Source organism: Benincasa hispida, chromosome 3 (assembly GCF_027475165.1).
Source record: "Benincasa hispida cultivar pf3 chromosome 3, pf3_genome.v1.1, whole genome shotgun sequence".
NCBI classification, from domain to species: domain Eukaryota; kingdom Viridiplantae; phylum Streptophyta; class Magnoliopsida; order Cucurbitales; family Cucurbitaceae; genus Benincasa; species Benincasa hispida.
The window spans coordinates 24,215,369-24,232,310 of NC_143480.1; the positions used below are offsets into that span (position 1 = coordinate 24,215,369).

Here is a 16,942-nt window from a genome sequence, read left to right on the forward strand (position 1 = left end):
TTTCTTTTCCGTTTACTTTTTTCTTTTAAATAAGTAGCGTTATAATTCTAAATTAAACTTTACTAATTTAGTATGAAATAATCCACAAAGTGAGAATTTATTTTATTCTGAAGATAAAATTGTATTTGTATAGATAGGAAATAAATAATTGTCTCAATCTTTGTAGTATAGCTTCAAGACCTTTCATACATTGTAATGTAATATTCTTAAAAAGGAAATTGGAGGGAAATAGTCGTTGATTTGAAATTTAGGAAGAGTTTATTGTTGTTATTATTATCAATGTTGAAACAAATATTAATATGTGGGGTGACTATTTTCGAAATGCTAGTTTTACTTCTTTATTTTTATTTTTTTTTTTTTTCCTTTTCCCCTTCCAGTCTGGCAAGTGATTAGTCTTTTATTGATTTTTTTTCTTTAAAAGATAAATTATATACTGAGAAAATTGCCAAACGAAAGGAAAAATAAATAAATAATTGGATTAAAATGAATTCCCTAATAATTAATTACAGTTGAAAAACGATGCCTTTACAGTGTCTTGTTAAAGGCATGGAGTTATCCAAATGTGTAGTAACTTATCCAACAATGAATTAGCTATATGTTCCTTTTCCAACTCTTTATATCATCGTTGACTCGAAGAAAACAAAATTATATATAAATAACTAATAATCTTTTTTTGTGGTTATAGATTATGTTATTAAACAAAATTTATGTCATGTTTTAGTTTATGTTTATCTTGGTAAGGACTTAATCGTTTATTGGTCCAGTTTTATTAGTATAAATCGTACGTTAAATAAATTCATAAGGTCAAATAATCTATTAATTGAATTCTGGCCGTTTTTTTACTTTGCCATTTACAACCATGTTTCTCCTAAACTTACATGGTAAATACGTTAAAGTCATTAAATCAAATCAAATTAGCATAATCAAACAGTTTAAGAGCATAAAAATACATTGCCATAGAAAACTAAATAGAAACAGCATTTGTTCATCTTTCCTCTGATCTCTTCGTTAATGTGTTGCAAATTATTTTTTATGTTGTCTCCATCTGAACCATCAATTCCAAACATTATATAATACTAAATTATTTGATGCTCACGTCACATCCTAGGTCAAGCTGTATACGAATGAACTCTCTAACCCGTTATAGTTAAATTATCATTTGTCTTAAAGATCTAAGTTCAAATCTTATAAAGTTGTTGCCAACAATTATAGTAATCTAAACGTGTATCCATTCAAATTGTTGCTCGCGTGTCACTCGAACACTTGATTTCCAAATGTACTTTGACGAATTTACAGAGAATATTGTAAGCTACAAACAAATTGAATTATAACATACGTGTGGATATATCACAAAAAACAAACGCATTCCCTGCTTCTTCTTTCTTTTTTCCTGGAAAGAGTACTTTTTTTTTTAAATATTTTAAATCTAATTTCTATTTAATCCCTATATTTTAAAATGTTACACATTTAATCCTTAATTTTGAGTTTTGTTTCAATTTAACCCAAGTTCTAAAATACTACAATTTTACCTTTGACATTTAAATTTTGCTTCAATTTGATTCTTATGTTTCAAAATTTACACTTTTAACCTCAATTTTGTAACTAAATACTCACTTTTCGAGTTAATTTATGTTGATAAATTAAAAATCATAAAAAAAAATTATAATTAATTAAGTTCCACTATTTTTATCTCTTAAAATTAAAATTAAAATTAAATTTTTACTTTACAATTATTTTTAATTAATTAATAGAAAATGCCATCAATTATTAAAAATGGGTATTAAATGAAAAATTAAAGTTAAAAATGTAAAATCTTGAAACCCAATCACCAAATTGAAATAAAACTTAAATCTCAAGAGTATTGTAACATTTTAAAATTTAGAAATTAAATTGAAATAGAATTTAGAACTTACGAGCTAAATTTGTAATATTTTAAAACTTAAGGACCAAATAGAAACTAAAACCAAAATTTATAGGCCAAAAAGATATTATTTCTTTTTTTTTTTTTTTTTTTTTAAGAAATTCGAAGAGAGGCACTTGACAGTTGAAATAGTCACAGTTCTTCTGAACAATGGTTTTGTTTAATAAAATAGTAATGGAAATCTAAAGACAAATTATGGGTAGAAGTACATATAATATGATGTAATATGTATAATTAATGAATTATAAAAAAAAATTACATTCTCTTTGGCCAACTCTGCCTCACACTATTGAAGGCAACAAATGGTAGCCAAAATCAATTTTACTTTGACGTGTAGACATCACACCATTGAAAATGACACCATTTTCAAGTAGTTGCCAATGCCTGACAAACTAGAACTTCTTACCCCCACCCCGACACCATTTGCAAGTAGCCAAAATCAATTTTACTTTTAAGTTCAATTTTGTATTAACTATACTTTTAATATGAGAGATTAAAGTGCATACTAAATATGCGGTTACATACTTATCAAGTTTTAAATAAAATATTCAAAGTGCATCCTTTTAAAGAAAATACAAACCCATTCCTTAAACACAGTCAACAAAAGAATCATATACACACCACCCAAAGTCCAACCCCCACTTCAAGGCATGGATACTAACATAAATGTTGTTACTAAAAGCCCTTTCTACTATCAAACTATCTATTGACATCTTAATTCGTAGCAATTAAGAATATTAACATGCTAGAAAATAAAGCCACTCTATACCTATGCATTAGAAGGGGGTGGAGCCACGACACTTCCACAAGCGCTCTGCCAAAAATTAGTTTGATTCATCGCCACAAGAAGACCAAGGCAAACAATAGAAACAGATATATTCTCAGACCATTGCTTTACAAATTCCTTTCTCAACATGTGAATGATTTTTCTTTCCCTTCCTCCTTCGGGCTCTCTCTGCACATTCTATAACTCTCGCGGAGGTGTAATTCCTAAATAAAAAAGAAAATAGCGTATTATGGCATGAGGTTGATATACGGCTCATTCACAGAAAACTGGAAAGATGCAAAGAAAACTAGAAAATTGTAAACAGAATAACAATAACAAGAGAGAGTCCCCAGCAAGCATAAATGTTTGAATATATCAGCAAGAAGCCAAAAATAAAAATTCAACCATCTCTGGAACAAACCTTCTGCTCCCAACTCCTCCTCCTTTCAAATTACAACTCCGCTCACCTCTTCTCTTCCTTTCCCTCTTCCCTTCCCCTCACCATCGTTTCTAGCATCTCAGCTGAGTCCTCCGTTTTAGGTGGAGAAGGCTCCAAACTCTTCAGCAGCAACTATTGTTTTAACATTGGGTCCAATCACCATTGCATGCCATTCTGTACTTTTCCTGAAAGCACCACCCACTCTCCCTTTGATCGATTTTACCTTTCCTTCGAACTTTTTTCCAATCATTCCAGTTTGTTCCACTTTGATACCAGATGATACGAATATAAGAAACCAGAATATTACAGCCAAGTTCTTGGGATTTCAAGAGTTAGGTCACTCCAGTTACGGTGATACCCTCCTACCCAATAGACAAACCAAATAACTGCCAACTTACTAAAAAAATAATTTTCCCCCCAATTAAATTACCTTGTCAGAATTGAGAAATAAGGTAGTTCTAAAAAAAGAAAATTAAATAAACAAAGAGAAATACGGTAACATAATTCAAGCACATGATGCCTTTTCATTCCGTGATTACCTCTATTAGGCCTATTATAGGAATGACTTTAGACTCCATCCATGCCAAATAAATTTAAAAAATTATTTATGAATAATTTCAACTTCATATCAAAATAACATATACCTAACAGCAAATAGCAGCTTGTTCAACATTTCCTAAGCGTACATTCTGAACCATTCCATGGATTTCAATACTGCAGGGTAATATACCATCCATAAATTTAGAATGCTCAAATTGCATTTGAATAAAGAATTTCATAATAAGCAGCATACCTTTTCTGAAAGAGTTTCCTGATGGTTCAACGTATCTTGGTCAGAAGATATGTCAGAGTTCTTCTGTTTATAAGTTGTAACTTCAATGATGTTAATGTCTGTACTTACAACAACAACTTCAGCCTCTTTGGCACTTTCTTGGTTTTCTGTGGATGATACAAATGCCTTGGAATCCTCAGGCACATTCATTTGTGTTGCTTCTTCACTGAAATCAAATTAATCGCTTTAAAATCAGTTATAAAACTTTGTTAATCCAAAAACCATTAGATGAACTAGGTACTGAGACATTGTAGGAAGAGTGAGAACTAAAGATCAATAGAAAATGAATGAATTTTATTTGACAAGACAAAAAAGACGTACGGGCAACTAGAATCATCTTCCATAGGGTCCGCAGAAATTTCTTCTTGTCTCTGTTTCTTATTGTTAATTTCTAACTCCGGTTGTCCTACAGAATCGGGATGAGTGATGTTGGTAGCTCTCCTTTTCCTTCCAGCCAAAACCCTATGATCAGACAATGTAACATCATCTACAACCTCAGGTTCCGGAATAGGTACTCCATTCATGTCCTTGCCTGCTGGGGGTACTTCAACAATTACTTTTGGTTCTGCAATAGCATATTTCACATCCTGCCTTTCAGCAAAAGTTCTTTGAGACTTCCCATTACCCCCATCCATTTCAAAATCCTGAGACTGAAAGAGTTGTCCAGAAATTGAGCTGGATTTGTCAGCCTGACTGATCAGATTCTTAACAGGATACTTTGTAAATGGCCTCTCTCTCTCCGGAGATTGTTTGAATATCAACTCAGAGCAACGTTTAATCCACGAGAAACGAGAAGTAGGAGGTGAATCACCATCTAATTTGAGCATAGATGGGGAGTCAAAGCCATTAGTAATCTTTTGAGTATCTATCTGGTGCTGTGAATTCAAATCAGCATCTCTAACAAGTGCCCGTTGCTTCAGATGCCTTCCTGGAGAACTTATTGGCTGAGCAGGTTCTAAATCAGATTGGTTCATCTCAGCCACAGCCATATTATCCAAAGCAACTTTCAGATTCTCGAACTTCTTCAGGCGTTCAATTTCCGCAACAATTTCCTCCCTGTCAGCATGCAATAACTCTCTCTGTTTTTCTAGTTTCTCCCTTTGAACCTTGAGTTCCTCGATGGAATTGTTCAGTTCAGTCCATTCTTTGTTTCTTCTTTCACGATCTAAAGTAATTTCCATTCTCTCAGTTTCGAGTTTTTTTGTTTCTAATGCAACCTCTCCCAAATCCTTAGTTGCTTTGTCTTTAAGGAAGCTAATTTTCTCCAGTTCATTCTTCTTTTCTTGCTCAAAGTTTTTCAGTTTTTCCCTCAACTGGCTTTCTAATTCTTCACGCCTCTGCTCAAGGCAATTCTCAAGCTCCTTCTTCTGTGCCTCAACATCCATTAGCAAATCTTTACGTTCTTGCTGCATTTTATTCAACCACTCAGACCGTTCACATGTCATCTTGTTCAAGAATTCCTCACGCTCACGAGAAAGTGTCTCCATATCATTCTTGAATTGTTCTCGCATTACATCCCTCTCCAATCTAAGGCTATCACGTTCATCTTTGATAAACTTGGACACAGCTAACCGCTCTGCAGCTAGAATTTCAGCTTCTTTGCGCAGCTCCTCTCTTTTTTCATCAATCATCTCCCACTCAGCTTCAAATTTGGCCTTCTCGACCATCAATTTATCTGCCTCATCCATCAATTCCAATTTCTGAACTCGAACTGAATCAAGTTCTTCTTTAAGTTTCATCTCTAGTAGAGATAATTCATTTGTTTCACTCCTAAAGGCTTCAAGCTTGTCCTTTGCACAATCAACTTGTTTCCTTCTGTCTTCAAGAGAATCAAGGGAGCACTGGAGCTCTAGCTTCATTTTAGAGCACTCATCTTTCTCTTTTTGCAGGAGTACTTTATTAAGTTCAAGCTCCTGTTCAAGAGCCCTCAGTTTCTTCTCTTTCTCCTCAAGAAACTTGGATAATTCATCTACCTCCTTCTCCTTTGTTACCAATGATCTAGATTGAACCTCCAAGTCATGTTCCTTTTCCAAAAGTTGCTCATCCCGCTGTTTAAGGTCCATCTCTCTCAACTCCCAAGCACGTCTTTTGCCATCAATTTCATCTTCAACTGCTTTCTGCTTAACTTGCAGCTCAGCATCAAAGTCTGATATCTTTGTTCTCAAAGTACTTTCATGGTTTGCAACAACTTTTTGAATTTCATTCTGCAGAACTCAATCAGAGAAGAATTAGAATGTAACGAATGCTTCAAAAAGTAGGTCAGTTTACTTAGGATGGAATAGGGTGCAATCCAGGAGGGAAAAAATTTCAACCACATTCCTTAAGGTGCGCGTAAAATAATAAGATGAACCATAATGTTGCAAAAGTATAGCTCAAGAATAGGTCAGAGAAACTCACAGATTCCTTTGTTGCAATTTTTTCCTGTAAAACAAGTAGCTCTTGCTCTCTCCTGTTCAGCAAGATTTTCATTCTATTGACAGCCTGAAAACCCAGAAGATGAACCAATTATATTTTCAGGAAAAAACAAAAAATTATTCACGGGATAATATCCTATCCAAAATAAAGAGAAAAAAACTAACATCTTCTCTCTTAGATAAAGACGCTTCTGAAAGTTGCAACTTGGACTTCTCATCATGAATTGCTCTGCGCTCATTCTCAATGTTAGCTCTCGACTCCTCCAACTCTTTTTCAAATCGATTTAGCTCTTGAGTCTTACTTAATATATATTCCTCCCGCTGATTAAGCAAAGCTTGTCCATCAAGTAATCTCTCATGTTCCTGCTGCAATGCTTTCTGTCTGTCACTTAAAGATTGCCTCTCAAGCACAATCTCCTCCCCTTTCTTATCACAACTGAAAAAAGAGAGTATATATTTCTATTAATTTCTATAATGTTTATAAATCTAAGAACAGAAGAAGTTTCCGAAAAAGTATAACAACTATTCATCCACCATAGCAAAAGTGAAGAAGTTATTGTCACAACTGATGGTCCATATTGTTTGTGCGAGCTACTACGACTTGTCAATATTTTTTATCTTTCCATTTCATGAGAAATTAATGTTGTGGATCTACAGTTGATAATGAAGCTACTATGTTGTAACTTTCAGGTCACCTAGTCAATCAGATTAGGGGTAAAGAAAAGACCAGCAACAAGTTCTTTGAATCAGCGTAATTAAAGGTTATGGCCTGAAATAAATTCAATCTTCAATGACAACAAATGCTATTTGGATGAAGCCTTTGAGATTTCTACGTTTTATTGTTCATATGGTGTTCCCTAATTTTCTTTTTGAAATTACACTCTGTATGTTACCCATTCTAACTCTCTGTGTTGGGGGATTTTTTTTTTGTGGGTGGGGGGTGGGGGGTGGGGGGTGATCATCAAAAATCATCATCATTGGTCTTGTCTCAAAAATTGTCACTCTTAAGTTGAAAACAGGCGAAGAATCAAAGGTTGAAGTTCATAATGATAAGTGATAGGTCACAGTGTCACTTACAGAGAGGAGAACCAAATCATATTTTTAAAAAAATGAATACGAGAAATCACATCAAATATGATGAAAGAATAAAATAAACGAGAGCAGAATGCATACTCGGACTTGAAACGTGTCATACGCCTCCTTAGATCATCTTCCCGTGCCTCAACTTCCAGGAGCTTTCTTTCTGCAGCACGATTACACCGGTTAGATTCCGCTTGTAAAGATTCTGCTGCATGTAGTTTGGCTTCAGCCTCGATAAATCTCTTCTGAGCATCCTCCATCGTAGTGCGTGCTTCAGCCAATCTACTCTCAGCTGCAACCTTTGTTTCAGCAGATTCTAGACGCATTTCATGCAAAGCTTTCTCGAGCTATATTACAAAGCAGAAAATTACGCATAGATAAATGCATCGCATGGTCAAGAAAACTCATTTACAGACAAAAACATACACTTGCAATACACTCTTCCTTGATACCAATAGCCTTCTTCAAACTGTCCTCCCGTTTCTTTGCTTCAGTTAAAGCCGACAAGTGGGCAGCTTGGTCACGCCTATACATTAATTCAGATGACTCAGCTTTACTTTTCATCAGCTCGTAATCTGAAGCCAACTCCTTCCTTTCTAGTATGAGAAGGCCCATATGGTGTTGGTGATCAAATATCTAACAAGAATACGTATATTAGTTTAGTAGGAAAAAATGGAAAATTTAAAAGTACAATAAAAAAAAAACCAGAGATCTTTCAATTAAGATGCAAGCCCATTAGAAGAAAGACCAATTCAAAACTTCACAATATTTACTCACGAGGAGAATTTTATATTAAGAAGGTATAGAGTTGAGGTAATTGAAGACAAACAACAGTAATAGTATTATACACATTAGTCCTACACCACTGACCATAGAAATGTCCTTCATTGTTGTTAGAAAGTCCAATGACAGAAAAGAGATGATAAAGGTCCAGGCACACTACAAAGTGTGAAAGTTGAACTATAAGAAACTAAAAAGTTCAAAGCAATTTCCACCCTAGGATAGCAGACACAAGTCAGTAAAGCAAATTAGAGCCCTATCTTATTAGATTAAACCATGAAACAAATGACTATTAGATATAAATCAAATTCAGAGCACCTATCATAAAAAGAGACCAAATTGGTCATTCTTACATCCTTTTCAAGTAGGGAAAAAAAAGTTAAAAATTACTAAATTCATTATTGCAAGTGTACGAATCTCTTTTCTACCCTTTCTTAATACACTGCTACTAGAACGAAACAAATGAACCCTACCTGCGATGAGATATTACTTCATGTTCAATAAATGTAAGGAAAGTTATTAGTTAACCTTACGATGCTAATGAGAAGTCAATCCAAGTTAGGCACCAATAAAACAATCGTGAATTTCATACAGAATCTTAAAGAACACCTCAATGAATTTTTGGAGATATTACATCAAATTCATAATTTTGAGCTCCAAAATTTCAAATGGAGTCATATTGCAACATGACACTAAATTCTCATATCATCATAAATTCGAATAACAATACTCTTTAAAATGAAATTGAGATATAATAAGAAAACAGGAGTTACACAATTGGTAGGTTACCTAACCCTTCGATAGTCTAAGTTTCACTTTTGGTTCTAAATATTAATAAGAAAATGGATCATTAATTTCAATACGGTTACACAACTGACAGAAATGATTCAAACGTTATGCACCTAAAGTGCATCAGCAGAATTACAAAGAATCAGTAATTAAGACAAAAACGATAGTAGATAAACTAAATGTAAATCTCAAAAAACTGAAGAAGACAAACCTCAGCTTCGAGTTTAGCAATATAAGCTATAAGCGCAGCTTTATCTCTACGTTTAATGGATTCCTCGTCGAAGCCAGCTTCTTTCAGACGCCTCCAGATAGCTTCATCGGGAAGTGGGGTTTGCAAAACCCTAGAACCAGGTGTCAGAGACAAACCCTTACCGGAACTCAAAGTAACTCCGGCCGACTGCGGACTCGCCATTTCGGAGTCCGAATTGGAAAGGGAAACAAACCCTAATACACTCAAATCTCCTCAATTCGACGCTCAGCCACGACCGATCTTGGAAGAAGAAACCTACTTTTGCTTTCTCTCCTCACTCCCTCTCTGAAGTGGGAACCATGATCGGGTTCCTTCCACTTGGTCTACTTTCTTTCCGCTCTGAATCGCTTTTACTTTTTACTCTCTCAGTCCTCGTTGGCTCACAGCAAAATTCACACGATACAGTCAAAACAAAGTCAGCGGACAACAAGAAGGAGATGAAATCTACGACGTCGTTTTGCTGTTAATCCATTTAACGATTCTTTTTTTTATATTCCCATTTGATTCTCAAATTAACGGCCTGATTATTAGAATTTAAAATAAGGTAAAGATTAATTGAAGATTTGTGAAAATCTCAGTCCGCTTTGTAGCAGAAGGAAAGGAATTAAATTGAGTGCGACAGTCCGCAATGAAATCCACGTCACGTTGCTGTTTAGCTTTTTAAACTGTTGATTTGGGCCGTGTATGGACAGTTGGGCCCAATCTTTCAACTATCGAGAAGCCCAACGCCCATTTATGGAATTTACCGTTCTATCATTCATGGGCATTTAACAACCTTTCAAGTTTCTAGCATGATTTTAGGAGCAATATTAGGCAATTTCTTGTCCTTTTTTTTCCCAAAATAATGCAGTGTATGATATATTATATATTTTGATGAAAACAAAAAATTATTGAACATGCCATTTTAATTTGTTCATCTAAAAATATAAATTAGACGTCTTAAATTTAAAAAAATGAAGACAATTTCAAGTGCTGAAGTTTCTTTTATTCCAATGAAAGCTTCTTTCTTTTGGGTATTATTGTTTTGTTCAAATTTTATTTTCATCACGTACTTTCGATTCTATTTATTTTACTTTTTCTGTACTTCCCAAACACTTGTTGTGGTTCTTGTATTTTGTTTATATAATGACCATTTTGATCCTTATCTACGAAATTTTACCACAAATTTTATACACAATAATTATCATTTTAAAATGGATATTTTGAAACTACAGTGACTAGGTTTGAAAATATGAAGATAAAAATTAAAAAAATTGAGAGTAGAAGGGCCTAAATCAACCAAAAGCAAAATAATATTTAAAACCTACTGTTTTTGTGAATATTTGTAGAGAGATGCAATTGGGTATTCCGGATCTGTATTTGCCTCGTATCCACTGCTATCCCGGGCCCAATTTAAGCCCAATCCATCCGAACCCAAAGGCCGTAGAACGGGCCTTGGTAGCCTTTGACCTTACGGTTCAACTCTAGACCATTTCATACAGATCCGTGGGACTTAGGAGCATCAACCCATAGTGGGCACTGCGCGGGCCAATCAATCCACTTCCCGTTTGAAAAACAGTTGGAAGATATATATATATATATATATATATATATATATTTCTTTTTTAATAAAGAAAAGAAACCGAATATTTAGCCCCCATTGTATTTTAGAAAATTGAAGTGTATGACGGAATTTAAGGTTTCAAGAAATACCAGGTAATTTTGAAATAGAAAACAGGGCCGACATATATATACAAGTTAATTGTTAATATTTGTCAAAGACAAATGTCATCCTAATTTTACTCAGTTAACATAATCTCTATATTTTATTATTATTTGAGATTCTATTTAATTATTTTTCGAATTTATCTCATCTTATAAAATATCCAAATTTTTCTATCAAATTTATATTTGAAATATCCATATATTATTAAAACTTCTTTTATCCATATACTTTAATCAAATCTTTAGATTATTTTTCATAATTGTATACATACATTTTTAATGAATTAACTTATATTTCTCACATTTTTAAGAAATATCACTTCCTAAAAAGTGGTCATGCATTAATTTTACAATAATAAGTTGGATTGTTGATCCCTACATCTCCATAACTTTTGTTACTTACACAAATGTTTCATCATTCTTGTGTGATTTCTTTAACAAACGATTGTTTTTGCTGTAACTTTACCATTATGATTTGATTTAAAATAAATCAATCTCTTCCTCATTTTTCTCTCTTTTGAAATTTAAATTTATTTTTAATATAGAAATTAGATTTTGATAACTAAATTGATTTAAAATAAATTAATATCATCCTCATTTTTCTCCCATTCAAATTAGCTATTTGTTTTGATTTAACCACTTTTCGAAAATAGTAAGAATTAAGCAATATTTAATTTATTTATCACTATTTGGATTTTAATTTATGATATATCTTTATATTATTTTATTCATGTTTTATTATTCTAAATTTGAATTAATTTTTTTATTTTAATTAGGATTTTACGGAATATTTTATACATATTATCATCTTATTATATTATTATATCATTAATTTGGCTTTTTGACAAACAAATAAGTATTCACTTTTGCAATCTTATTGTTTTTACTATGCCTCTACAACGAACGAGTTAGGCTTTTTCATAGGTTTTTGTGGTTGATGAAATTATAAATATGTTGAAGCTTTATGAAAACGAAATTATAAATTACATTGTAAATAAACGAACTCCCTTCCTTATTCTTCTCCCCGAATTATATTTGAATTTATATTTTTTTTTATCAAATTAGATTTTATCGAACTACTTATCGATTTCTTTTAATTTTTTCTCTCCCATTTATATCTGAATTTATTTTTTTATTATCAAATTTGATTATATCCAACTAACCAAGTATTTTTTTATTATTTTATATATATTGTTATCAAATTAATTTGATTTTTTTATCAAATTAATTTGATCTTTTTTTTCTCTATATTTTCGATGTTTTCAATTTTTCATATACAAACATGTAAAAATGGTTTGTTCAACCTAAAAAAAACATATAAATGGAAATTAAATTTTAAATGTTTGAAACATGTGTGTATATATATATTTTTCAGTTTATTATTATTATTATTATTATTATTATCATCATCATAATTATTATTATTTATTAAAAGAAAATAACAAAAAACCTTAAATCTCATATTCTTCATTTAGCCGCCCCCAAAATCTCATTTTATCCTTTGCAATCTTATGTCTTTGATCGTTGGTTCAATAACTCTTTCTTGAATTTCATCATCTTGATTAGCTTTTAACGACCACCCTCACCAGGTTGCCGACCTTTTTTTCGCTTGTACACATGTTTTTTAAATGGTCACATTGAATGAGGATGATGAGACTCCCTACAAGTGGTTTGTTATCATACACAATCATACTTCCAATGATCACATCAAGTTGCAATTCCTTAACATATTCACTTGTCAATAAAAAAACTTTACTAGTAAAATCAACTTTGCTCTTTCTCACCTTGGAGGAAGTTTATTGTTGTATATATCCATAAGTTTCTAATGACCCCCATCGACTGCTCGTCATCTTCCTTTACATAAAGGACCATATTGGGTGATTTTTAATTTTGCTTTTGGAATATTTATATACTATGTATTCGTGATTCTAGAATGTCTAGGTAGAGTGTATTTGGGGTATTCAGCTTATTTTTGTAGTGTATCTCTTCATTTTCATTTGTACTTAATTTAGTTGTTTTAGGATAATTTTGTCATTTACTAATTAGTATTTTTTATTATATAAATTTGTTTTGCTATTTTTATAATTTTGAAACTTTTTTTCCATTTTTCCAAATGAAACTTTAAAATTTGTTGTTTCTCTTGTCAGTCCTTGCATTTTAAATCTAATATTGGCCCCTCCTCTTCTTCCTCCATTGCAATCCAAAGAGACTTAGATGATTTATGGTGGAATTTATTAACAGCAAAATTTAAAAAATGTCATCGCACTTTTATTTAAAAGGGTTATGGCCATATATATATACAGAGAAGCGTGGTTTGGATAAATTAGCTTAATAAACTAACAGCCCAGATACATCAGTTACATTTTTATAACTATCTAACAACATGAGAGTATATTTACAAATAACCTCTAATACTCCCCCTTAAAATGGGCAAAAAAATGTCTTGTAATCCCATCTTGTCAAGCAACGGTAAGAATGAAGCTACAGATAAAGGCTTTGTGAACACATCAACCAACTTATCACGGGAATGTACTGACAATAGTTTAATGGACCCATTGGCTACTTGATCTTGGACAAATGGCAGTCTGGTTCTATATGTTTTGTTCTTTCATGGAACATAGAATTGGTTGCAATGTAAACGCCTGCCTGATTATCATAGAAAATAAGAGCTAGTGATGGTAAAGTGATATGCATTTCAGTAAGGAGACTTTTGAGCCAAATGATCTCACAACTTGCGACTACTAATGCTTGGTATTCAGCTTCAGCTGATGAACGAGATACTATCTGTTGTTTCTTAGAATTCCAGGTCCCAAGGGAGTTCCCCAAGAAGACACAAAAATCAGTTATAGATCGCCTTGTGTCAATACGGTTGGGATTGGTGTCCTAAATCTCCTTGTAATCTTATAGTTTGTAAATTGTATATAAACATATTTTTGTTAATAAAATTAGTGTTATTTTATAAGCATATACTCAATCCAATAAACTAAGATCAGAGATTATTTCATGCAATTTAAACAAGTATGTAGAAACATACAAGTAGATCTTGTTTAAATAATAACCTAAACGGTCTATCGTAGATGGATAAGGCTAGGGGTGAGCATGCTAGACCGAAAAATGACACGACCAATCCAAACTAGCCGAAATGGAGTCAGACGATCGGAAATCTACGCAGAGCAGTCGGTGTCAGTTTTCGATTTTTCGAATCGAATAGTAACGACCTGACCCCCTAGGACTTAAGTTAGGCCGTTATTAAATACATGCATGCATGGAACTTAAAATGACACCCTTTTATGGTGAAATAAATGTTAAATAAATAAGGTATGTTCAAAAGTCCTTCATTACATTCAAATATTAAAAACAACAATAGGGTACCCATAAATCATAAATGATAATAAATAAGTCTGAAAACAATTCTTAATAGTAAGTTTCAAACATGAAAACTGAAAGTTAAGAAAAACATGAAAAGAAATCTAAATCTCATGAGCAGAAGCATAAAATTGGTTCCAGTGGCTCATGGATTTCTCTTAACAATCGCCGGTGCATCTCTACCTTTCCTAAAACAACAACATGAGAAAGAATGAGTATTAAACACTCAGTAAGTAACCCCACCACTAGGGTCAGGCTAGGCATCTATGTCCTCTAGATACCTACCTCTGGTGGAACATATAAACTTCTCTAGTCCTCATGGGATACATACATACATGAAATTTCTATCCTATGATAGTTAAGTATGTCCACTATCTCTGGTGAACCTCGAAGGAAACACAACCCCTGGTGAATATCGAAGGAAACACAACCCTCGGTGAATCCTCATGGAAACAAAACCCCTGGTGAATCCCGAAAGAAACACAATATCTGGTAAATCCCGAAGGAAACACAATATGGTGAATCCCGAAAGAAACAAAATCTGGTGAATCCTTAAGGAAACACAATATCTGGTGAATCCCGAAGGAAACACAATATGGTGAATCCCGAAAGAAACAAAATCTGGTGAATCCTTAAGGAAACACAATATCTGGTGAATCCCGAAGGAAGGAAACACAATATCCGGTGAATCCCGAAGGAAAAACAATCTGGTGAATCCTGAAGGAAACACAATATCTGGAGAATCCCAAAGGGAATATAATATCTGGTGAATCCCAAAGGGAACACAATATCTGGTGAATATCTAACTAATCAGTGAGGACACTATCACAATCTCAATATCACAAGTATCACAACATGGTTCTATAACATACATATATATCTCATCATCATGATTCTACAACGTACATATACCTCTTATCATCCTAGTCTCATAACATACATATACATCTCAAAATCATGGTTCTTTAACACTCATGTGAATTTCTTCATCATAGCTCTATAACATATGTATGCATCTCATCATCCTCAGATTCAGCAGGATCTCCAATAACAATAATATACTCAAATCATACTAGTATTCAAACATCTCTATGCGCAACTAGTCTTTTAAACCCTCATGTCAGCAAGACATACATAAACATCAAACTATCAATATATCCTCAATAAATCATGATTATAATTGCCTGGCACTAGTGCAGTTCCAGTAGTGAGATAACTTACCTCGATACTAAATTCAGATATCGATCCAATCAACAAGTCTTCAATAATAAATCTTTGAATTCAATTCCCCAACGAAGCCTGAGCAAGAACCACTCTCAAGATTCTAATCTCCATAATCTTCCTTCAATCAGACCCTGCTTCCAACTTTTAATCCTTTTCTCCCGTAAAATTTTCAATTCACAAAGAATTTAACTTACCTCCTTCCACAATGAAATTAATTCTTGACATTAATTTCAAATTAAATTTGTGTGACATAACCCCCTTCCAAAATGAAATTGATTCTTGACATTAATTTAAAACTAAATCTGCGTGATATAACCCCCTTCCAAAATGAAATTAATTCCTGCCATTAATTTTTAAATAGAATAATTTCAACGTCAATCCATTAATTTTCAAATTGAATAATTTAAATGTCAATCCATTAATTTCCAAATTGAATAATTTCAACGTCAATCCATTAATTTTCAAATTGAATAATTTCAACGTCAATAGTTAAATCCCGCAATTACACTTAAGTCCAAAAATTCCAAAAATGTCATCAATTAATACAAATTACTAAAATTATATAAATAATAAAAATTCGGGGTGTTACACGAATCCAGCGGCGGTCGAGGCGAGTTATAGGTTGAGTCTCGACCCGACTTGACTGATTTATTATTTAAAAAATATATAATCTAAAATGCCATTTTAAAAAATTAGGGTTAACAATCTTCTTCTTCGTTCATTGAGTAGCCTACCGTCTTCTTCATTCCAGCCGTCTTTTTCATTCCAGTCGACAGCCATCAAATCCGTTCCAGTCGTCGTTCTTCTTCCTTCTTCTTCGTTCCAGCCGCCGTCGATCGCCTTCCATTTCGGCCGTTTCAATTTCAGCTGTATCTTCCATTCCATTGAGTCGTCGTTCTTCTTCGTTCTTCCTTCCATTTCAGTCGTCGCCGATTCTACAGATCCGTATCTTCCATTCTAGTAGTTTCAATTTCAATGCTTCCCCATTATATGTAAAATTATGGATGTGTGTGTAGTGATTGTAATGTATTGTACACAGTGGTCAATGTCATAATCTAGTACTTTGAAAACAAAAAATGGAAATTAGTTTTTTAAAACTATTGTCCAGGCCATCCTTAATGTGCATGAACTTAACAATCTTGCTGAGATTAATTTTGAGTTATCAAAGTATATGAAGGCAGTGTAGATACTTTGAGTATCTGAGTTTTTGTAAATACTTTGAGACTTGAGTTTTTGTAAAGCTGAAATACTTTGAGTTTTTGTTAGTTGTTTAACCGACGTCTAACATGGTGTGGTTCAGCTACATGGATTCAATGGACATGGAGTTCTATGGAACTGCAACTGATGCTTCAAAAAATGAATGAAATGTAGAAACAT

General features: G+C 33.0%; 1 protein-coding gene across 2 annotated transcripts; it reads right to left on the minus strand.

The window, feature by feature from the left end:
- Window positions 1-2,364: 2,364 nt before the first annotated feature.
- LINC4 (crowded nuclei-like protein) lies at window positions 2,365-9,901 on the minus strand. Of its 2 annotated transcripts, XM_039025802.2 has the most exons (9): window positions 9,233-9,901; window positions 7,879-8,088; window positions 7,546-7,799; window positions 6,538-6,808; window positions 6,356-6,439; window positions 4,280-6,162; window positions 3,920-4,124; window positions 3,771-3,840; window positions 2,365-2,911 (listed from the first exon to the last, which is right to left on the minus strand). In XM_039025802.2, the coding sequence occupies exons 1-8, from the start codon at window positions 9,431-9,433 to the stop codon at window positions 3,835-3,837; spliced, it is 3,114 nt and encodes a 1,037-aa protein (XP_038881730.1). In that variant the 5' UTR covers window positions 9,434-9,901; the 3' UTR covers window positions 2,365-2,911; window positions 3,771-3,834. The 2 variants fall into 2 exon arrangements, with proteins under 2 accessions (XP_038881730.1, XP_038881729.1); XM_039025801.2 differs by lacking the exon at window positions 3,771-3,840.
- Window positions 9,902-16,942: the final 7,041 nt, after the last annotated feature.

Excerpts from the sequence above, each read along its gene's own strand:
- LINC4 (XM_039025801.2), bottom strand. The coding sequence starts at position 9,433 with ATGGCGAGTCCGCAGTCGGCCGGAGTTACTTTGAGTTCCGGTAAGGGT. Across the intron at positions 6,809-7,545 it reads ATGACACGTTTCAAGTCCGA|TTGTGATAAGAAAGGGGAGG; the intron begins GTATGCATTCTG and ends CTCTTTTTTCAG. Across the intron at positions 6,163-6,355 it reads AAATTGCAACAAAGGAATCT|AATGAAATTCAAAAAGTTGT; the intron begins GTGAGTTTCTCT and ends TGAGTTCTGCAG.